This window comes from Meleagris gallopavo, chromosome 17 (assembly GCF_000146605.3).
Source record: "Meleagris gallopavo isolate NT-WF06-2002-E0010 breed Aviagen turkey brand Nicholas breeding stock chromosome 17, Turkey_5.1, whole genome shotgun sequence".
NCBI lineage: Eukaryota > Metazoa > Chordata > Aves > Galliformes > Phasianidae > Meleagris > Meleagris gallopavo.
The window spans coordinates 6,402,700-6,426,677 of NC_015027.2; the positions used below are offsets into that span (position 1 = coordinate 6,402,700).

The 23,978-nt window shown below is 37.4% G+C and overlaps 1 protein-coding gene across 1 annotated transcript in view; it reads right to left on the bottom strand.

Moving 5' to 3' along the window:
• The window catches only part of HECTD4 (HECT domain E3 ubiquitin protein ligase 4), a 66,709-nt gene that overhangs the window by 26,395 nt on the left and 16,336 nt on the right, over nt 1-23,978 (bottom strand). Inside the window, exons 6-38 of the mRNA XM_010720190.3 lie at nt 23,815-23,953; nt 22,816-22,986; nt 21,832-22,024; nt 20,420-20,581; nt 20,218-20,331; nt 19,525-19,665; nt 18,923-19,155; nt 18,465-18,610; nt 16,638-16,708; nt 15,900-16,005; nt 15,241-15,361; nt 14,698-14,826; nt 13,445-13,569; nt 12,637-12,790; nt 12,270-12,370; nt 11,098-11,296; nt 9,634-9,780; nt 8,376-8,480; nt 7,618-7,781; nt 7,049-7,282; nt 6,628-6,820; nt 6,407-6,511; nt 6,232-6,320; nt 5,593-5,768; nt 5,208-5,343; nt 4,917-5,058; nt 4,645-4,811; nt 3,962-4,108; nt 3,421-3,605; nt 2,582-2,735; nt 2,012-2,292; nt 1,569-1,758; nt 483-564 (exon numbers count right to left, since the gene is read on the bottom strand). Coding sequence (XP_010718492.1) covers nt 483-564; nt 1,569-1,758; nt 2,012-2,292; nt 2,582-2,735; nt 3,421-3,605; nt 3,962-4,108; nt 4,645-4,811; nt 4,917-5,058; nt 5,208-5,343; nt 5,593-5,768; nt 6,232-6,320; nt 6,407-6,511; nt 6,628-6,820; nt 7,049-7,282; nt 7,618-7,781; nt 8,376-8,480; nt 9,634-9,780; nt 11,098-11,296; nt 12,270-12,370; nt 12,637-12,790; nt 13,445-13,569; nt 14,698-14,826; nt 15,241-15,361; nt 15,900-16,005; nt 16,638-16,708; nt 18,465-18,610; nt 18,923-19,155; nt 19,525-19,665; nt 20,218-20,331; nt 20,420-20,581; nt 21,832-22,024; nt 22,816-22,986; nt 23,815-23,953 — 5,002 coding nt within the window. The remainder of the gene's footprint in view (nt 1-482; nt 565-1,568; nt 1,759-2,011; nt 2,293-2,581; nt 2,736-3,420; nt 3,606-3,961; nt 4,109-4,644; nt 4,812-4,916; nt 5,059-5,207; nt 5,344-5,592; nt 5,769-6,231; nt 6,321-6,406; nt 6,512-6,627; nt 6,821-7,048; nt 7,283-7,617; nt 7,782-8,375; nt 8,481-9,633; nt 9,781-11,097; nt 11,297-12,269; nt 12,371-12,636; nt 12,791-13,444; nt 13,570-14,697; nt 14,827-15,240; nt 15,362-15,899; nt 16,006-16,637; nt 16,709-18,464; nt 18,611-18,922; nt 19,156-19,524; nt 19,666-20,217; nt 20,332-20,419; nt 20,582-21,831; nt 22,025-22,815; nt 22,987-23,814; nt 23,954-23,978) is intronic.

Genomic DNA, 23,978 nt, shown 5'->3' on the forward strand with positions numbered 1-23,978 from the left:
ATTGATCTACAAAGATTAAAGATCAATGTGGATTGAGTGCTTTTAGAAATTCTAGTCTTAGCTCAACAGCACATTCCTCTTTTCTGACCAAAAAAGCAAAACCAAAATAAGATCTGAGTATTTCTGTACAAGCATTCAAAGGCATATCTGAAGATACACGCAAAAATTGAGTGCAAAAATAGGTGATTTAAAATTCACACCAAGAATGCGCACTGAATGCTTATGAAAAATGAATATTAAAGCAGCTTAAACATGACATACAGCAGCTGGAGAAAATATTAGTTGAAATTTTATTTTTGCATTTGCCACTATTTACATCAACAACTACCTACTGCTAACATGACATAGAGAGCTGTCCTTCTAACGTGTTTTGCAAAATAAAAGAAAACTAGAAAACAATATGCAATGAGGGATTTAATATCAGTCGAAACAAAGAACTTCAACTGGACACCAGTTCAATAATTCTCTACTTCTTTTCTTACTTTAGTCATGTCACGATCCATTTTCACCACCTTCTCCATGTTGGCTCCAGTTCCTAGTCGGAATGGGCGACCTTCTGAGCTACTGTTAGTGTGAAAACAGAACACATCAGCTTCACTTGCATTGGTGGGAAAAAAGCATCTGAACTATACAGAATAATTTAGCCTATTATGCTTATCTTTAAATGATTTAAAATCAAATCCAGCAACAGAACTGATCTACAGTAAGAGAAATATTTGATAATTAAGGATGCACCCAAGCGTACTGTAATTTTTAAACGGAATTATTACTGAATTTAGCTATTTGCTAGCAATTTAGGTGCTGAGTTTAACCTTCCATCTAAGAATGCTTAAAAATGCACTTTTTAGCATCATTTAAGGCATGGATTCAAAACTGTCTCAGAGTGGGAAGAGATGTGACAAACAGTGCAAAACGCAGGAGGTAATAAGGTTGACAGCTTAACATTCAGAGATCTCAAATCCAGGCAGATATGACTGCATATTAAGAACACTGAAGAAGCTACAATAGCAAGTTATTAGCCAGTGTATGCATTAAAAAACACAGCTTTAAAGCCATTTTGTTTCAACTTCTGTAAATCCTACATAGTCTACAGTATCAATTATGACAACACATTCACTTTTTCTGATGCAATACTACTTAAGCAGCTAATTTTTCACGTGCTTTTTTCAGACAGATCAAAATGTTCGCATGTTCCAAGCCAAAAAGAAAATGTCACACTCCATCACAGCTTCCTTCTTTTATACATTTATGTAGTCTCTTTCAGCTTTGCTGCTCTGATCAATAGTGAAAACAAAAGAGAGAAGTTCAAGAAACATTCAGATCCCTTCTGCTACTACCTCAAAGATTCAGTATAGCAGTATATATTTTCATCCATGTAGGATTACGCTGAGCATATGAACAATTCTTGTATTTCCTGGCAAACAATAAGGCAGTACAACACACTGGGAAAACATCTTGCTTTCCCACTCTGTACTATGTCTACAACACATTCTTCTACAGCTGTAGTACTTAAGAACTTCAGAAAAAAGGAAATGGTTGTTAATTCCAAACAAATGAATGCAGATTACCTCAGTAATGGCTGAAGCACTTCATGGGATGACTGGTCTTCCCGTTTATGGATGAAAATAGAAAGTTTGCCATCCACTGCCTCACTTTCCTCTCCAGGGTCTTTATCACCTTTTATAGAACTCTTAGGGCTGCTTTTTGCTAAAGCAGTATCTGGTTCAGAAGCAGTTGGAGAAAGAACTGTCTGGCATCCTTGAAGTGAAAAGGAATGAACAAATAAATAGAGATTGACAGTACGAGAGTCGTCAACAAACTTTCTTGGCCCCAAAACTAATGCTAAAAACTCTTAAGATGCATCTAAAACGTCTCTGCAACACAAGAGAGTGTGACAGAAATACCATGATCTTTGAACACTGATATATCATGTACCTTTTCCTACTTAAGCCTTCTGCCAGACTTGCTTAGCAATTTCTCAAATTAGCACGACACCAAGAGATGGTGGTACCTGGTACTACATAGTCTGCCAGCTTTGCTAAGAGCAGAGATGCAATCTTGGAGGCTGGGTCGCTGGGATCATCTTGTTCACTGTTCAGGGAGGGCACAGAGTAACTCCAGGGAGGCAGTTCTACATTTCCACAGTCTTCAACACTCATGAGAGGTAGAGCAGCACGACACAACTGAAGGATTATAAGAACCAACTTTGGAGAGGGACGCTGATCCAAGAGAAGTGAGAGAAGTTTGGACACACAGGCTGGCTGGCTCAGGATTGCTTTACCTATGTGACTCCTGAAAGTGGGGGAAAAAAAAAACAAAAAACTGCTGTTAAAAAAAAGAATACTTGATTGCAATCTTGAAATAAAACAAATTTATTATTTAAAAGACAATTAAAAAATCCATCTGAAAATACTACAATCACAACACTTGATAGCAGCGTTTAGAAACCAAGTCCAGATAAGACTCAGTTCATACAATGATTTGAAAGTTACCTTACCTTTGTTATGTCAAAAACAACAAAGAAAAAGAACACCCATCTGCTTTCATACATAGAAAAAAATTTTTCACAAAGGCTTAGTACCTTGAGAGGTCATTAAGAAGACTGAGAACATCTTGAAGTGCATCATTTCCTGCAGCTTGATTACCACAACACTCTGTAGCTCGTGCAAGGTGGTTGGTAAGAAGGCTGGAGACCTGACGAGCCAGACCAGAGTGAACAGCTTCTGTTGAACCACCTTTAACAGTAATTCAAGAGCACAAAGTTACAAATAACAAAAACAAACGTACAGAACTACAAGTTCCTTTCCCATACACTGAATATAGTAACGTATTTTTGTTTGGCCACAGCACATTTAGACATAAAACATCACAACTTGAAGTAAAAATAAAGCCTAATACAACAAATACAACATTTGCATCCAGTCAGGAAATAGCCATATGTCTATAAATGTATTCATATCATGATGTGAATCCCAGAACAGGAGAAATACACAAACGATTGCGCCAGGTCTCTGGGGTCTCTGTCACACCCAGGCAGAGCCGAGTGGCAGACATGAAGTTACCCACAGCACATACACACTCCTACGAGCATGGTTAAAACACAGTTCTCTTTATGCAGGAAAAAAGGATACACTGCATAAGTAGTTTTTCTTCATGTCTGAAGCAGAAACAATCACCCAAAGAAATGAGAACGCAAAAGAACCCTCAGATTACAGAAAAATTAACAAACAAACAAAAAGCAACCCAAAACCCCAGAGAACACCAACAAGAAAGCCAACTTATTTTTGTATTCATTTGTATAAGGAACAAAAAAGCCATTAAGTTAGCAGTAAGAACACTATTTTAAATCCACATTTACACCACTTCTCACACTCACACAATAAAGCATGCCAACATAAGTCCAGTTGGCAGCATTCCTACCTTCTTCTTTCTCCCATTCAACACAGCGATTGGCCAGCACCTGAAAGGCAGCCCAAGCCATGGTGGCCACCTTCTGCTTCTTGGTCTGTTTTTCATTTGAACTGGATTCTGTCTGGCTGCTTAAGCTGCAGAGCCTGTCCATAAGCTGTACCAGACCACTACGTACCAAACACTTCTCTTCACTCCTGTATGAGAAGAGAAATTTAGATTTTACCAAAGTAACTTTCCAGTTAATAACAATAGACCCAAAAAGAACCAACAGCTTGCTCTTAACTCAGCAATTAATTACTTTGCAGAATTACATGGTCTTATTTCTTCCTCACCCTCACCACATAAAACCCTATACTCTGAGAAAATTTAACAGACTTTCTCAGATTATTATATATTTATATATAATATATATATAAAGGATATATAATATCCTTAATATAAATAATATATATAAAGGAATATATTTATACTATATAATGTTTCCCCTTAAGGTAAAAATCTAACAAGGACAAGTGCAGATCCTTCCCTTTCTGTATGAAATATTTCATACCTTGTGTAAGGTATAGTGCATAAGAGGCCAATGCTATTTGCACAAGCAATGGGGTAGCGAGCACACAGCGAGACCACGGATGTCATAGTCTCCCCAAAAGCTTCCTGGACTTGTTCCACCATCCCACCACACGTCAGCTCTTCAATTCTGTTGGTGGTAAGACATTTGGAATAACGGTTTTCTAAGTTAAATAAAGCAAACTTCCAAGCACGGCTTTACAAAAGTTATGATATATTATGAATTACCCAAAGACTATTTAGAAATATATATATTTTTTTCCATTATGAGATACATGTAAGCAAAATAGCATGCGAGTTTTACCTAAAATATGACTAAAGTCAGATAACAAAATACTTGCAAAACATTTACCAAATTTAGATGATACAGTATTAGTACTGGCTACATTTACTAATAGCATCTAATTAAAGTGAATTTAGTGTCAGTCAAGATAGTATCCTATACCTGTAAAGCATTATCTCAGCATGAAATGAAAAAAATCTACTGCCAAATAAACGCACTGAGGAAGTTTTTCATCCTACAAAGCCCAATGCAAGTGGGTGTTACAAGCTTAGTTCTGCAAACCTGATCTCTCAACCTTCGAGACACTTTTCACTGTCTGTCTTATGCAGTGCAATCTGCCATTTTCTACAGAGACCAAAACGTTTTCAGAGCTACAAACAAACCTTGGTCCTCCTTGAAGTACCATGGTCACAGGGCCCACGAGGTGCGTCACCCCACCGACCCGCACAGCCGCAGTCAGCAGCTCTCTCATATGCACCAAGGCTTGCTTCCTCGTGTTCCCACGCCGCCACCTTGTCTGAGCAGCGAGCAGAAAACTGCTGCTGGATACCTACAACATTGGTTTGTTGATGAGACACAAGCAAGACACCTCTCCTCAGCAAACACAAGTTTGAATTCAAGAGTACGACAGTTCAGCAGATTTAGAAGGGCATACCGCTTGGTCAGGGTTAGTTCCAATGAAAGCAAAGAGCTGCCCCAGTAAGACACTGTATGTAGGTTTATCTCTGCTATCCTCAATGGCCAGTGATTGCAGAAGAGTGAAAGAGCTACTTCTGTGGCTGGTAACGTGGCGCCGCCTACAAGAACACATGACATTAGATACGAGAACAGATAGTTAACACCATTTTAAAATAAACAAAGTGATGTGCTTGCAAAGTTTATAATGTTTTTACCAACACAAGTCACGTTATTGTGAAGCAGCTTAGTTGAATAAAGCCTTGTATACCTTTGACTTGATCGAGCAAACTCAATATCTTCGTTACCAATCATTTCTAAGTCAGATGGTGCTGACATACTGCGAAGGAAGACGGGCTGGCGCACTGCGTGAGATATCACTTTTGTTTCAGATGCAGACTTACAGGCTGCAATATTACATAATATGAAAGCACATTAATCCTAGTGTAGTAGGTTATTTACAAACTGCTTTTGAAAAATCATTATAGCAACAACGAAGAAAACAAAGCTCAACTTAATTTACTATGGAAGAGCTTATTTAATTTGAAAAAGTAAATACAGTTCAGTTTTGAGGGAAAAGAAGAAGAGGAATAAATTATATCTTTGAGACACAGGAAAATAAGAAAAAAGTACAATACCAGTAGTGAGATATTTACCTGGAGTCTCTGCAGGGGTTCCAGATATACTTCTTGTGATACCAGACTGGGCTGCAATAGTGACGTGCAGCAACAGCTCTGCCCTGTTCATCAAGCTTTTAACTAATGCTTTTGTTTTTGCTAGGGGGTGATAAGTCCTCTGTATCAGTGAATTCACCTCTTGAAAGAACTTCTCCCTGAGATTGTGATAAAAAACAGAATTACTCAATTACATTGTAATGCCTTCTGAAATACTACAAGAAAAAATATTTTAAAAGACAGTGTCACAGTATCATTTATGCCTACAAAGCAGGACAATTTGTTACATCAGTATTCATAGCTGTAGATACTAATATTAATAAGTTTAGGCAGGAAATTAAAAGTATTTGCGTTTATATTTGTATTTGGAAGTTCATTTGAATGTTTTTGTTTTCCCCTTAAGTCTCGAAGCCTTTCAATGAATTCAGTAATTGTTTTGAAAACATTTAACAATGGTGTGAAAAAGCAGCCGATAAGTGTCAGAGGGCATCCTGAGATTTAAAGGCCAACTTCATCAAGCATTTTATGCACAAATGCAGCTTCAACCCCGCACATTTCCTTACACTCGCAGAAACTTCGCAATGACTTAAAATACAGTGTGCTCAGCATCCAGCTACTAACCTTAATGCCAGGACCACATTCTCAAGATCACTTCCATCAAAAGAAACTTCCTTCATAGAACACAGAAGTTCCAGTTCTTTCATCTTGCTCTAATCAAAGTGAAGGAAAAGGATGAATGTGTATTGAGAGAGCAGTAAGAAGCATGAGCACACACACAGCAGCCACAGTGCTTTACCTCATTGAAGTGATAATCATAGAAGAAGGGAACATTGTTCTCCAGCTTCCCATGCATGGCGTCATCGACCTCACTCTGCCATTTCTGTTCCAGCTCAGCCACGCTCTAAAGAAATAAATAACACTGCAGATGCCTATTCTTAAGGAATACAAGGGCTCTATAAGGAAAAAAAGTACTTTCTGCATTTTTAGATTTCTAACATGATTTGTATATCTTTGTACCTGTAATTGTCTCTCCATGGCATTTAGCTTCTTAAAAGTCTCTCCCATAATTTTACAAAGTAAATCATATTCTTCTGCATGTTCTTCCTGATACTGGAAGTTTATCAAGGACTGGAGTGCATCAACCAAATTCAAATGTTTAATCACACATGAAACTACCATCTCCTCCATTACTTCGGGCTGAATCACTTCCCTAGGGATAGAAGTAAAGCCAAGCTGATTAAGCAAAAATAACAGACAAATTTGGACAACTCACATTTACAGCTTGCTAGACACTGCAATCACAGACAGGTATTCACAGCACAACAGATGCACACCACCAAGGTGACAGGTAGTTTTTTGGTTGTTTTTTAATAACTACTTTGGTACCAAACATCTCAAACAAAAACCAAGTTAGCAAAATAAAGCAACGACTACTTACTTTATGCTAGGTCTAAATTGAGGCCGAGCACGTCCAGAAATTTCCCTGAGTTTTATCATGATTCCTGGAGGCAGCCTAATCCTAGGCAGATCAAAATAGTGTCCAATGGGAGGCACTAGCACATCAGAAGGATAAGTAAATTCTCTGTCCTCATCTATTGTAAGAGGCAGCGGAGAAGGACTTGGTGTAAGGGCTGGAGATATCACACCATTAGCTTCCACCTGCCATTGGCACCTGAAAACATAAGCAAACAAGAAAAGGATGTGGCTTCTGTTTTTTTCCTCTCAAAATCTCCCTCCTCATTCAGAAAGAAGTGTTAGAGGAAAAAACATTACAAAGACTTATACACAGCTTTATTTCATAACACTGTAAGTTTGTTAAAAGCCACACGTCCCAGTTCTCCTCCCCTTACTCTAAAGGAAACCTCTATTCTACAGAATATTTCCTCCGTTTTGAGCAACACAGAACCACTGAACAAACTGCATCACACCTGAAACACGGGACTTGAGCACAACTACAAAATCTTCCTTCAGAAAACGCAATGTCAGATAAAATTTTTGCTTGTTTACCTTTGTAATAGTTTAGATCTTAGAAGCTCTTGACAGGTTTCTTCATCTTTGGTAATTTCTGGCCCATTGTATAAAATCCGAAGCATAGAACAAGCTAACACAGAAAGGCCAAGTGCCAGGTCAACTAAGAAGGGCAGGCCTCCTGACACGTCCTCTGAAGACTCCTGCAGTAGGAACAGCGATGAGTTGCACCAAACCACAAAGTTCTTCCCTCACATATTTCAAAACAGTATGTCTTATGGAGAGATATACTGAAAAATGCTTTAATTATTAAAATATATTAAGAATAACTAAAAATAATAAATAAAAAAACAGCAAAGTTGGTTTTTGTTCAGTCAGTCCTTGGCCTGACTCTATCTCATCACACAGGCCTAGTCCTAACTCCTCAGTAGCAGGATTCAAGTTCCCCCCACTCTTCTTTATAGCCTGGTAAGATTATAACATTTCTGTAGAGAAATTCTCATCAATAGACAGCAATGGATGTTAATGTGACCTCATCCAAGCCAGCGCCAATGACACGAGACACAGATTTGGTGGTAACTGTCTTCATATAACATTAAGCATGCTACATGCCAAAGGGCACCTCTAGTTAAGGATGCTAAAACTTAGATCCTATACACTTAAAGATATGTCTAAAATAAGTAAGCTATTACTGCTCTAAATTCTAAAGTTTAACCCCAGTTTTTAAGTACATTTCTATTTGATCTCAAGTACGTAACAGAAGACAGAGTTAAGCTGAACCTGTCATGTTGGAGTACCTGTGCTCGAACAGTGCAAGCAAAGCCCCACATAGCTTTGTCTGGAGTGTTGTGCTCACGACCACTCCTCATTTCAAAGGAGAAGGTGACTGTATCTCCTTCCACCTTAAAATTTTGAAGGGGAGGAGGAAGGGAAAAAAACAAAAACAAGAGATTTAATTAAGAATTGAGGCAAACAAACAAACAAGCTTTTCATAAAAGTGGCTTACTTTACGGATTCATGTTTTTTAATGAACATTATTTAGGTATTTATTTTATCTCCAATTGCATACTCTGATTTAAAAAAAATATTTCCTTTCTGTAAGAGCATCTTTTAGTGGACAATGTGATTTTAATTTTGCTGCTGGCTAAGCATAGGAAAGCAATAAAGAAAAGTTGTTGGAGAATCACAAGAAGAATTTATTGGGTCAGTTTGCGTTATACAGCCTCATTTTTCAAAATGCTTTCTTCATTTGTCTGTAAAAATCATGCAAGGTGGGAAGACAACCAAGCTCTTCAAGGAGGAGAATGTCAAGACATTAGCAGAAGATTTTGCTAGAAGAATATCACAAAGAATCAAGGCCTGAAAATTCACCAAAATCCCATTATTCTGAACAACTGTCTGGGATTGCCTTCCAGATCATCACTTCTTGTTCTTTTGGCAATTCTATTTTGTGATGTATATAAGATCAGCTCTTGCATGGGACAACACAGGAGCACAAGTGTGTGAGAAAAGAACCAACACATGGCATACAGTATGAGGGAATGTATTACAAAACTCTTGAAATACTGAAGTTTTGACAAGTGTGAGGCATTTTTTTTTATTTAACTTTTACCACAAAAAGTATCTGATGTCATTTTAAAACCCAACACAAATGGTTGGAAAATTCTTATGTTTGCCACTTGTTAAAGGTGACCCTAAACCTAAAAAACAAAAACTGAAAAAATAGCAATCCTAAGAAAGCATGCACTGCCTCAGACCAGGCCAGAGTTCAACCTACGAAGACGTACGTATGAGAACAGCAGTGTCAGAGGTTGCAGGACTGGAAGACACTCTAATGAATTCCAGTAAGACACAGTAAGTAAAACAGAGAAGCTCAAAGCAAAACATCACACGCAACAGATGGACAATAGCAGCCCACTTAAGAAGAGCTCTGATCATGGAAAACCATAACACTTAAAAGCTTGGACTTCATTGCTAAAAGGGTTAAAACAGAGTTGACATGATTCCCAAAGAGGATTTTTCTATGTGGAATATTGTGGGATTGTAATACTGTACCTTTACTAAGTCTTTCGGCCAACCAGTTCCTAAGACACTACGGCTGCCATATCCCAGTGTATTGCCTCCATACTCAGCAACCTTCCTACTGTTTGTGTTAGGACCAGCATAGATCACCAACTTCAAAACATAAAATACACTGTTAGACTGTAAGAGAAAAACAAGAAAATCTAATAATAATAATAATACTTAGCACTCACACCACGCTTCATATTTTCAAAGCGCTTTATCTACATTAACAAATCCTCACAACAGCCTTGTGAGGGGAGTTGGCAAGTATTATTATCCCCATTTTACAGATGGGGAAACTGAGGCAGAGAGGAAGTTCAGTGGCTTGTCCCCAAGGTCACACTGCAAGACAGCAGCACAACCTGGAAAAATCCTAACTTCCAGTCCTCATGCTGAGCCAACTAGAACACACTGCCTGTCTTAAAACAAAGGGATCGATCCTGTTCCCATCGAAGTTGGTATTTCATCAGCCACTTCACTGGGAACATGATGAGGCCCAAAGTTTTCTGGAGGAACTTAACCAGTCATGAGCAACAGTGGTGAGTGTCAGTATTGCAGTATTGATCTGCAATATTGAGGAATACAGGGCAACAATTAGAAAGCTGCACAAGTATCTCTGATTACCTAAGGAAAAAAAAAAAACACCCAGTGCTATCAACTCCCTTCTTGAAATTGAAGACACATGAATTCATGTAAACAAGCCATTTACCACCAAAAAAAGTAACTATTCATTTATGACCAATTTAAGTAAACTGTACTGATCTACAAAGTAGGCAGCTAGTTTAAATTTTAATAAGAAAAACTGAACAACAAGAACAAGAAGGCAACCTGAGAATCTGAGCCATCATGAAATGCATTTAAAAAAGTCTGGATGAGTTGGTTATGAAAGGAAAAAAAGCCTGTACCTCTGGAGCGAGTACATCCTTCAGTACCTAATTACTACCATTTCTGACATCTGTGGTGAATATTTGTCATAAATAGAGTCTAACTCTTAAAAGAAAATTCTGACTGCTAATCAACAACCATTGGTTACTGTGTTCTGAACCAATACCAGAGGAATCAGGCACATACTTTTTTGTGTCTACAAGAATAATAAAAATGAAATAGGAATCATTTATCTTCCATCTCAGTACCTCTTCATGTTAATGTTTTTATATTATGTTACACTTAAATCTAGCCTTCTCTGTGCTAAGATGAAACTCAAGAACTCCTTTAAAAAGTTATTCACATTTGTGCAGTGTAAGAAATAACCCCTCAGCATCCCTGTACTTCAGAACATAAAGCAAGCAGACTGTGACATTACAGCATACGTTCATCTTCTGTCAATAAAATCCTCCTTCACTATCCTGACCGCTGGCAGTAAAACACCCAGAAAGCTGAGGGGCAGAAAAGATGGAAAAGAAGTGCTGCTGACAGGAATACACACAAGAAGAATTTGAGTTGGCATGGGCTTACCTTATCGTAATCATATTGTGAAGAACATCTGTTGTCAAATCTAAGATACAAACAGCGGGCTCCTGGTATGTGCACAGTTTCCTTAAATTTATAGTTATCCCTGACTGGATGAACTGTTTCTACAGTCTTCCCAGCAGCCCAAGGAGCAGGGATCTTCAAGCCTGTAAGAAAACCTGGCTCTTCTTTCTCCTCCAGCATTCTGAAATAACAGTGAGATATTAGTCCTAGAATTCACACGTGGGTTTGTGCTATATATTCAAACTTCAAATTACTCAATATTTGAAAACACCTCTCTGTATTGATATAGAAAACGTGCTGAATTTAAACAGCATGAACTCTCTGTATTAGAAATAACTTTGCTAACTCCAACTCATCATATCTGAACTTTTCCCTCTGGTATATTTAATTTGGATATTGGAAAGCATAAACATTAAGTAAAGAAAACTATATAGAGATTCCAATATATGATTGTCAATACTGAAAAAAAATCCCTCTGGACCAGCAAAGTTGCTTATACTGCTACAAAATATACTTTGTAGTTCACTGAAGGTTGGAATCTGGGGGAAGGGAAAAGAAACTTTGGAGTTTTCATGCAGAATATTGTACATTATCACATGTTGATACCATACGTTCTGTAATACTGCAAATAGATATGAGAAGCATATTTTATTCAGTTTAGCTGAATCTTTCTGTCCTAAGCAAAAATAGTATAGCTTTGAGTTCAAACAAGAATTTAATGCAGAAATTAAAACTGTTACATTTCTCACTACAAATTAAACCACTTCATCCCTAAGTGATATTATCTCAGTACTGCACCTCATGAGCCATCTTCTCATGATGGTCATCCTTTAACCTCATCTAATCTAGGAGCAGCATTTAGAATCAACTCCTAATGCTTGAGGGGGAAAAAAAAAACAAACCCAAACCAAACACCATTCAAACATCCTGAAGAGATCAACCACTGAATTCTATATGCAAGGCAATTTTAGAATGAACCACTTTTGTTTTATAAAGGCTTCTATATTTTCCAGTCAGCCTTTCAGGCCATTGCAGAACTGACTGACTTGTATTTACTTTTAGATCACCGTTTTAAGATTTATCCCACAACAACAGTCAAATGAACGTTACAGTTAATGGGTTACCCAATGAAAAAGACTCAAATGTGAAATCACCTCTCATCATGTACCAATTTCCCCTTCTGTTCTGACACACCACTGGGAGAACTGTTCAGTTCTGAGAAAACCGGAGACTGAGTTTTAAGCAGCAGTGCAGTCTGCAGGACAAAACATACAATGTTAGAAATATGCAAGTAGCCAACCCTAAGATCTTGTTACTGAAGCTTATTAAGAATTATATTGTATATTCTTAATGGCAATTAATGATTACTTGGTACATCAGCTTTTGGAGTCGCAGAGCAGTTCTTTAATTGTAATCTGTGCATCACTTCCTGCAGAAAGTTGACAAAAACCTACAGTATCTTAGAACACGCATGCAACATCTTTTGTACCACGTAGACAACTGCTGACACAAAGGCCATACCTGACTTGTATAGAGAACCAGCTGCACCAGCTGAGGCATCAAGGCATCAGCCATGGTTAGAGTTTGCAAATTTGGATGCATCAGAGATGTCAGAAGGACAGGAAGCAGATGACCAAGCATAGTAGCTTTTGTAATTTGTTCCAGGCCTTTTAATCTGAAATAATCAAGGTTACATAGTAACAACTACTTTATAGCATATAGAATCACTGCTATTCCAAGTAATCTGCTAACTTTTAACAGACAGCAAGCGATTGAGAAATCAGAAAACATTCACGTATTTAAAAAACCAAACTCTAATAGAATCTTGATGACATTACAATTTCTCCAAAGTGTTAGCATCCCAATTTTGATGTCAACTATTAACAAAGCAGAAGACAGTAAACCAAGAGTTTAGTAATTACTCAGGGAATGATAAGCTTCCATTCGGATGGGATGAAAGTCCCCATTGACACAAATATGTTTGTTCAGTATGTATACCAGGTTTCTAGCATGCTAGCTTATGAGGATGTTGAGAAATTAGTTTGTTTTCAGTTATCCCACTCATAAATACCACTGCCATTGACTGAAAACTGATCAATTTGAATAGTTTCTATTATTATGTTATTAGTGCTAGTAGTTCTGTTATGGAGAGCCTGATTCCGAATTCTTTAAACAATAAGTGTTAATAGAGATTTGCTTAGCAAACAGTTCCAACACATTCAAAGCTCAAATTTGAAGTTACAGCATACAGAGTAAGTAGTGCTAGTTGTGCTTGCACAATAAGCTGCAGGAAGCAACTATTCACTCTTTTCACATTTACTTGCTTTACCTTTGTTCTCTGTCAGCAATATCACTGTTTATTAGTGCTGTAGTGACTTGCTGCAGCATTTCTAAGACTTCATCACATCCCGTCAGAATTTGTGTAGCAAGAGACAAAATGCTGGTCTTCAGCTCCTGGGTACAAAAAGAGTTAAGATACTTAAATTCTTAGAGAACAGAAAAAAGCAACAACTGAACAAAACGATGGATTTCCAAATAAAAATAATGATAATGTGACCTGGCAGGCCCGCAGCAGCAGATTCATCCAAGACTTAAATTTGATTAATGCTAAGCCCCAAAGTGCTGGGAGAAACTAGGTGCATATTACAGGATGCACATCCAGTTTCTAGAGGAAAGGAATCCCCAAGTCCAGCACAGGAGAGAGCTGTTAGCCAGCCAAGGTACAGCACTGGTGACAGAATGTCCTAGCAGGTATGAGGATCACTGCAGAGAGAGAAACTGAACAATGAAAACATGGGTGAATAGCGAGACAGGAGATGTACTACAGTATTTAGCATTTACTCAATGAGCCTGAACAAATAACTTTCAACTGCTGTGGATTACAAGCACACAAAGTCTCAAAGAGAAGCAGACAAAGCCAGCTTAACAAGCAGTATCAGAAACACAGAAGTCAATGCTATTATAGAGGAAATATTGCTTTATAAAAACTATAATAAGGCAGCCTGCACACTAGGACAAACACAGCTACTGTGAGTTCATTCAAGACTATTCCAGCAGTAACATGACATAACATTTTAATAAACCTTGTTCTAATGCTATTCATGCCATTTCACATGATGGATGATGGTTTACATGGAGACAAAGATGGTCACACATACGCTTTATAGTTAAAACTACAAAAATCCAGAAGCGTGGTAAGGTAAGTGAGAAAATCCCTTTCTACGTAAATCTGAAAAGAACTTTTTTTTGGTACCATCTGGTGATGGGGAGAAAAGAGTGTGGAGGGTAATACATTCAGAAACGATTCCCAGCCACTGAGTTCTCTGACTAGCATGTCTATTAAAATACATTTTTATCCTCACGAGGCATATTTAGGGAAGTATTTGCTCTCACTAACATTACAGGCCTGAAGTTGAGACACTTTAGTTGAAGAACAGGGAAAAGAAAAGTCCATAGTAATATAACTATACTGAGAGGAAAAGAACTTTCAAAACAGCTTAAAGAGAATGCACTGTAGAAACAAGAGGAGTCAGAGGAACACTGACTGTAGAGAGCCATGCTGGAATAAAACTTGGTGTTTACCTGTACCTTCAATGTCTCTCCCTGTAAGGAGCTGTCACTGTCATCATTTTCATCAGGTTTAATCAAAATAGTGTTACTGAGGAGGTGGTTCTGTACAGCCATCAGATACCGCAAGCATGAAGATGCAGCCTTTAACATAAATAAGTACACTTCACATTATCTAAACACTTAAATCAAACTTGATTCAGGCAATCCTTTTACTTACAAGTATAAAAGAAAAAAGCACAGGAGAAGGACAAGCAAAAAGGAGTTCATTTTCATGTTGTCATGAAGTTCTAATGATAGACAAACTTCCTTTAAACTGAGACAGCTATCAAAGCAATGGGAAAATATATCCATTTATAAACCTATTTTAGCTTTTAGTATACACTGTTTGATTTACTTTGTCATAAGAAATTGTTAATGTATAGAAGACTTTATTTTCCTGTATTTGTTAAGATATACACAACCATGAAAGTCACACCTCTATATACTCAGTAAAGACAATGGATTTAAGGAGGAAAAGAAGCTAAGGGCAATTTTATCAAAATACATTTTACTTACAGGCACAGTTGAAAGAAGCCTTTGAAAATCATCTTTAGATACAGTTTGGCACTTGGTGATTAAGACACAAGATTCTCGGACAACAATCTTGAGAATGTAGTGCAACAGCTCATCATTTAGTCTTTAAAATGCAGGAAAGATGCAAAAAAAAAAGTTAATAATCTAATTAGTGTATATTTTGTACAGCCCATATCAAACGTCTCTCAAAGCTCTCTCATAAATCACACCGAAACAAGAATCTGCTACATTTGAGATTCAGAGACAAAGCAAACCAAGGCCAGAACATTTAACAACAGACTCCTCCCAACTTTGAACAGGTAGTTTTACTGCTGAAAAGTAACCTAACAGTGATACGGAGAGCAATGCCACACTACTGTAATAGAGAACTATCAGCTACAGTTACCATATGCATGGTAAACATCAAGGAATCCAAACCCAAGTTCATGCACAAAATTCCCTGAAGTTTCCCCTAAAGCCCCAAATCACCCTCTCTCTTTGGTTCTAATGACATCCTAACCACGCAAGGATATATTTCAAGTCCCACTGCTACTAGAAATAACAAGTAACTAGCAGAATTTTATCCAAGCTTACCAAGAGCAAATAACAGAAACATACAACATGATAAGCCAGGGAAATGCAAGCACATTGTTTTATTTTACCTATAATGATCATCATCTTCACTCCCAAATCTGTTGTTCTGAAGCTGCTCTGCCAGATTTGTCAGGATGACGTCACGAAGTTGAGAGAGACCACTATTTCTCTCTCCTAAAACAGAATACAACAATATTTTGCAAAAATAAACTCCATAAAACATTGGTTTATTTCCTCTTCTCAGAAAAAGTTACATTTACACTGCAATCCCAGCAGCTGTTATATTATTAACCTAAAACTCACTGTGCACACAGCACTGTTTTAAATTCCAGTGACTGTAACATCTGAACACACTGCTATGAAGTAATAAATTACCATGCACCAGCTGCTTCTGATACAGGCTTCCATTTCGTGCTTAAGGTGGAAAGATTAATATCTTTCCTAATGAGGACTAAAATTACTTCTGGTCATTGTGTAACTGCCAGGTAACAAACTTCTAAGTAGTTCTAAACTATCAGCTAGACCAGAAAAAAAAAAAATCATTAATACTGGCAGAGAACAGATTTAAACCTTTCAAACTTCAAGGAGCTGCTTCAGTGAGACAAATTTTCTTTTGCAGCCCAAACACACAGCCATTCAGAAGGCAGCTCCACAAACTCAAGCATTCTGTAATTTCCTAGAACAGCCTGGGTTCAAAACACACCAGTACTCCTTATTCTGGTCTCCCTCAAAACATTGAAAAGTGTTTTCATGTTTTATTTTCAATTAGAAATACAAACGCTCACGTGTCAATTAAAAATTCTTACCTTCAGTTAAAACCAATTTCAATAAATTATTGATTTCTGCTTCTCCAGGATACAAGATATTTAAACCAGAGCTAAAGAAAAAAAAAAAGTGTTACTTAACATAAGTAAGAATGAACAAAACCTCAATAGACTTGTGAAAAAGCAGAACAGATTTCTGGCTTAGTTCCTGATACACCACTTACAATTACCAGGCAATAGTTTCTTCCAACATAGAAAGAAATGAAGATCACAGTTGCTACAGTATTTTGAGACTGTCTGAACTGTTAAAAATATAACACAGAATTCTTTCCTTCCAGAACATCCCTCCACTCCCCCTACTAATTATTTCTCTAGTGTAATGCTATAATGGTTTGGTAATAGCAGGGTGGCAAAGTCTTTGGCTACAGCAAATGAAAACGAGCCCAAATGCAGCAGCCAAAGATACAGAAATGAAAAAAAAAGAGCTGCTTACCTTTGAAGGGCCTCAGGTGTGTAGGAATCTCAACAAGAGATACCATCACTCCACTGCCAACCCTTAAACAAGGGCTGGGAACAGGTGGATCCTGGCTCCACTCCTTCTGGTCACTCAGGTACACTGCATTCACCTGAGCTCCCCTGGGTTGGCCCTGCCTTCCCACCAGGTGCTCAATCACTACTTCAGTCTGTGACTTGCATTTCCACTTCATCTGGCATGTCATTAAACTGGTATGTTTTTTATACTGAGAGAAAAGTTTATTGTAAACTTCCTAGCCTTCCTACCTCTGGCTCATGTTGATGATGTGATTCAAACACCAGGAAAAGTTACCATACATTGCAAACTAGGTTTGAGGGTTCTACTGATATCTGAATCCCAGTCAGAGACAGGAGGAAAAAAAAATATTACCTACTCCCCCCATCTCTGATTTTTTACAAGTCATTAGAGGATAGCACACACACATCAAGAGAAAGAAAAAACACACGATCATCAGAAGATATTATTCTCCTCAACCTTTGGAGCACTTCCCACTTGAAAGCAGATTACATTTGTGCTTAAGACATTTGAGACAGCATTCCTTGTCCTTGAGATTCATGTTCTCTCGTTTTCATAATATACAATCACACTTCTCAATACCTTTCCTACACTTAGTCATTCTGCTATTTTTGACAAGTCACAGAAAGGAAATTACACCAGCATGAGGCTCAAGAGATGCAGCAGCTAACATGATGTGAAATTAAAGCAGCCATCCTGCTTAAGTGTTTGAAGTGCCAGCCCCAAAACATAATGCCATACTTCTTCTAAAACAGATTTCCATTTTCTAAGCATAAATCTGTCTTTTCGGACAATCTTACTACTCCACCCATGTTTTAACCTGGACCTTCAATCTTACAGCATTCCTCAAGTACTACTCGCTCTGTTTCCCTTGGCATTTCCTCTGCATGGGAGAATTTCAATGCTGTCATTTGAAATACTGATCTAAAACTAACAACATTGGCATTACCTTCTCCAGAGCGCAATGAACTATATAAACTAAACACTGAAGACATTTCACCTACTCCTGAAATAGAGAAAACCTTGCTGGAATTAAGCATCTGTATTATAATAAGCACTAAAGAAATAACTCCAAAAGCTATTCAGTAAAAACCTACAAATGAAGTATGGCAACACAAGGATTACTACCTGTTATTACACTATGATCACTTCAAACAATTTATTTGCTTTTCTCTACAAATACAAATTAAAGTAATTATCACATTAAGTTGTTCTAAATTTTCTTGTATTAAAATATAATTACCGAATACATCTTGAATATTCAGCTACTGTAACATTATAAAAGCATCTAAGATGCATTTGATGAGGCAGATGTTTACCTTATAGCCAGGCAAACTTCCTTCTGAATTTCTGCACAGATCTGGTCCCTTGGTGCCATTAACAGCTGCCAAAGCAATAGGCCCGACCTTCTCACAATGTCTCTGTTTCTTTCGGTTTGTGGGCTGAAGAAAAATTTAAAAACCACCTAAGAAAAAAAAATTAAACAACGACAACAATAAAACACAATGTCAGCTACATCCACGTCACTTCATTTTTTGTAGTCAGCTTCACAAAACGTTTGTCTAGGTCGTTAAAAAGTATCAGCCAAAAATGGAATTTGAATTTCCAAACTTTAGCACTCTGGCAGCCCAACAAACCATTTTTCTATTTCTATCCCCTGGTAGAAGAAAAAAAATGAAGTAAGTAAGAAACTTCTCAATATTTCATCTTAATCTATAAAGGTGGCAGTTACATTTCGATTAGCATGCTCAAGCTACGAGGAAAGATATCCTTGTACCTGGAAGACAACAAGGATGCAGCGTATTATACAAGTATCTCCGTTCACCATGGCTTTCTCCATAATGTCACAGATACTGCTGAGATGATGTGCTTCGATTGGATGCTGCTTCCCCAAGAAATTTGTTATGGGAAGATTATTGCTGGCTGCAAGCAGATTGAGTTGGTGGATACACATGGCACCAACATGGTGCAGTAACTGGTTAATAACCTCATTTGTGGTTGTTGCATCCCCTAGGAGAAGAAAATCAGTTTAAACACTGTCTAAAAGGGACTACAGGGCTAGAGTTTTCTTTTAAAATGCATTCTATTATCATCATCATTATCTCTAACATCAGGGCTCCCACCCACATTATAAACAAAAGAGATATCTGTGCTAATGTGATAAAGGCAGCAATATTCTGGAAGCTTTCAAGTTTGTCTCTACTTGATTTTCACTTTCTTAAACCAAAGACCAGGCAACTCAAACAAGGAACTTTTTCCAAGGCTTAACTCATGTTTTAATAGAAAGTTTCAGAAGGCAGTTTCTATGCATTTACTCTAAGATATTTGTACATTTTACTCTCATTTGTTATAAAGTGCCCATCTGTAGGTTTAGCTCACCTTTGGGCTCTGTAATGATGTGGCTCACTCCCAGCCTCTGGCAGACACAGTGGAATGCCTGGTTCCCAGGGTTACACCACTGGTCAATGTAATCATTAGAGCATGTCCATATCATGTTGTTCATAGTATCATAACAAGCACCTGAGGAAAACATTTTGCACACCGAATTTTAGAATTAAAAACACACCAAAAACCAGATTAAAATACTTTATAGTAGATATAAATCTAATTTATTTGCTTTACAAAATCTTGTCATGTGACAGCAATTTAATAATAGTGCCTTGTGGTTAATTGGTAATAGTTTTAACCAAAACTGATAGTTTGCATGATGCAAGGGGTTGAAAGTGCTAAACCTAGAGACTCATCTCCTACTTGTGCAGGGTTTACAAACACAAGCAGGACTGTTACAGTAAATGTAAAGGGATAAATGGGTTACAGACATGAACGGTTCTATGACAGCATATTCTAAATGTTGTTAAAAATAACATCTGTGCAGATGTTTCAAATAATTAAGACTCCAGTAGCAGTACCTAACATGACATTTCCTCAGGAAATTATGAACTTCCAAAAATGTAAACTTGACAAAATTTAACTACAGATACAAAACCTCACTGCAGAACCCATCACTGTGAATCTAAATCCAACTAGTTTAAGGATGGGATACATTTAGTTCTTGAAAACAGAGCTACCTACCAAGTCCTGGTACTAGAGCACCACGTCCAAGTGAACTTCCTGCAGCATCAATGAGATCTGCTCGGCTTGTGAACTGCCCATCTGAGATATTGAACACCAAGCTAGAAGCAAGAACTGCACAGAACAAAGTTGCCGATTAATTTCTGACAACTTGATTGCTTATTATGAAGGACTTAACCTGCCAGAAATGTATCTGACTTACTTTTTAAAGATGACAAAGCACTTGTTCCTCCAAAGAGCGAGCGTGTTGCAGAACTGCCTGACCCTCCTGGGGGTGGGACCAACATCACCAGGTATGTTCCACACGTGTATATTGGAGTCTTCCTTAACATTTTCAGTGGCAGCCCGCAGCTTGTGTTAGCAGCTGAAATATTCAACAGCAATCAAATCAGCATGTGTGTCTCCATAACATTAAAACCTTAACAACAGCAACAAACAAGAAAGAATGCTATTTGGGACTTCACATAAATTGATACAGGAATTTATAAGCTACATTTTGCAGCGTTTAGAAGCTGTGCGTAGGGGCAGCTTCATAATCCCACACATTCAGTGTTAATTCCCAGAACAATATAAGCAATTTCACAGGTTATTTAGCTAAAGAGAATGACTTAAAAATTAATAAAGGTAGCAATTTCTGGTTCCAGCCTGAAAAATTATGAGGCTAAAATACAAGTACAAATGGAACTGCCTTAAGAATCGTATGGTACTATGCATATTGAAGGCAGTTTTAGAGACTTCAAGAAAACATAAAAAGATCATTTGAGATTCACTAGGCATTTACTATTTTAAGTCCTCCTGCTTCACATGAAATGTATACAGTCATAACGATCTAACTCCTGCCAGAGCTGATCAACACTTTCCTGAGCACTGACTAAAGAACTGGACAAGAATAACTGCTTATTCTTCTTTAGCACTCTATTTGTAAGCTGGCAAAATACAGCATTTAAAATAGCTCTTCAAGCTAAATCTTTGCCAATTTCCCTGTAAGAATATTTATGTCCTGTATAACTTGTTTTTATAAAAATTGTTGAACATTTTAGAAAGCAAGCTCATTTAGTTTAAGATGTATGCATGAAAGAAGAGAAGCAATTGACAAATTGGATAAAATCCTAAGATTCTCTAACTTGGTAGCTTCAGCAAATCCATAAGACAATACCCCAAAATTTTGCAAACTACGTCAAAAAAGCAAAATTACTTCAAAATTTATAACATTCAACTTGCTTAGGAAGCAAGAATTTCATCTTCTAAATTGCAGTCCATTTTTACATAACAATTCAAAGCCCAGTTAAACTAGCAGCACAGAAATACACTTTTCCATTTTATCATAGATGGCATAAATCCAGTCCTATAACTGAATACATAACCAAAAAGGGCACCACATATACCAGTATTCCTCCAGTTTCTTTCTTCTTAAACATCTTCCACAATCGATGACTAACTGAGCAAAGGAACTTGTAATTCAAACCAGAAACAAATACTGCACATCTAAGACTTTTCATGGAAAAAATGCACAGTTTTTGACACCTGTTAAGAAATCAGTGATCACTCAAACTGATATTATGCATTAAGAAACAAACCACAAAAAATTCCTCAGTCAATAAAATCTCCTCTGACCTGCTTGGTCCTCTTTTAGAGTATTAGAGATGGTAGAGCCAGTGAGAGCAGCCAGTGTTGCTGATGGGGAGGCTCTGTACCTCGACAGCCTGCTCAGAAGCATCTCATTAATACTCTTTGCAGATTCACCTTCCTTTCGCATTAATATAATCCGTTCCTGTAGAGGATTTGCTATACATACACCATTTTCCACCTATTAAAGATGAAGGAAAAAAAAATACTTTCAGATATTAAGTTCATAGGATAGAAATAACCTAAAATGAATAATAAGATATATCAGGTAGGGATACAGATTTAAACCTCGGTGCCAAACTTCTTAGGGAAGAAAGTGTATAATTTCAGTTGTCAATACCAGATGCCAACAACTGCTCCATGCTTTCCTATTTAAGTCTTTAGACTGAGGTGTTTCACTGTCAAATTAAAATACACAAATGTATGCATGTAAGCATGCATACACATATATGGAAGTATATATATGCATAGATACATACATACATGAAAACAAAGGCCACTGAGAGAAAAAGGTGATTCTCTAGATTCATTCTGAAACGCATTTGGTTTTACAGTAAAACCAATGCTTGCCACACAGTGTAAAAACATTTCAGGTTATAAAATACAGAGATAAAACAACGTATTTGCAACTTGTGGGAACAGATTGGCTTTTAATACAATGAAGATGATCCACTGTATGCAATGCTTTAAATCTTAGTACACTGTCTTAGCATAAAACTTAATTGCTAGCTATAATAAAGTATGTTTTACATTATAAGACAATTCCTACTGTGAGGATGATAGTTATATGCCCTCTGAAGACAGAGCTGAACAATACACCTTCTGTTTTGTCATTCTGCAAAGGCATTATAAAGACCTATTCAAATTCCATCTATCAATATTATAACCCAATATTCTGTATTTGAGAACGTTGATACTTCACTGAACAGCAGTCATGCTACCAACTCACAGAAGACACCTAAATTTGCTTACTATAAGTTCAAAAACGTCCATAAAGACAGAGTGGCCTTTTGGTGTTTTCTCATTGAGGCTTGCAGGAGACCAAATCCAGTAGAAATATGTACCATCTGAAGAAAGATGCACGGTGGTCATAGTACTGCCAACTGGGAAGTGATTTACTGGCATTGGGATTATTTGACACACCTACAAGACAGGGACAGCATCTTAATAGTTTTTACATATCAGCAGCTTCTCCGTAAGATCAAACAAAGCCAGACCATAAAAAGCTTCTTGATGGACATAATATGACGTGCATATGTTTTGAAGAGCTGTTGTGCAATATTTGCCAAATGGGACTACAGCATACAAACCCTTGCAGATCTAAGCACCTCTTTAATGAAAGCATTCCCACATTATCAATAGGAAAATGCAATTGCTAAAAAAGTTCACTTTCTGCAACTTCTCTAAAACACGACTGAAGCTTTGAAAGAAAAGGAGAATTCAAACATTGTTTCAAGAAACACACAGGATGTGAATATGCGTATCCATCCTTAAGATCGCAATGCAAAAAACAACAACATAAAAACCAAACCACAAAGTAAACAAAGTACTCATTTTACAAAGGATGACTAAAGAACACAATTAAATCATAAACAATACCTGAATAACGAGCTGTTCAGGGAGCATATGTTTTGAGTTAAAGCCAAAGTCCATTTTTGCTACTGTGTGATTGTTTTATATGACTGTACCACATTCTGTCTCTTACTCTATTACCATGAAGTAATACTTTATATGTCTGCAGACATAGATGCATGTGTTCATATACACATACACAATAAGAAAGACTAAGATCTGTAATTACTTACAAGTTTCCTACAGTGCAATTTTTTAGTCTGGGGTTTCACAAAGGCAGCTTCACAAAGCAAGAAGCAGAAGCTTCAGCACCACACTAATTAGAGTTAGAAGCGACTGCTATAACTTCATGTTTCCTTGCACTAACTCTACAATGCACATACTAGCCGTTCCTTTTACCTGAAGGGTATGCTGATCCACAACCTGGAAAAGGGAGTGAGGCTTATTATCAAAAGAGACAGGCCGATGGAGAAGTTTGCTGTTGCCAAAAGCAACCCACCCAGCCTCCAGCTCCTCATTTCGGCAGTAGACAAAACCTCTGGCAAAAGGAGGAAAAAAAAAAA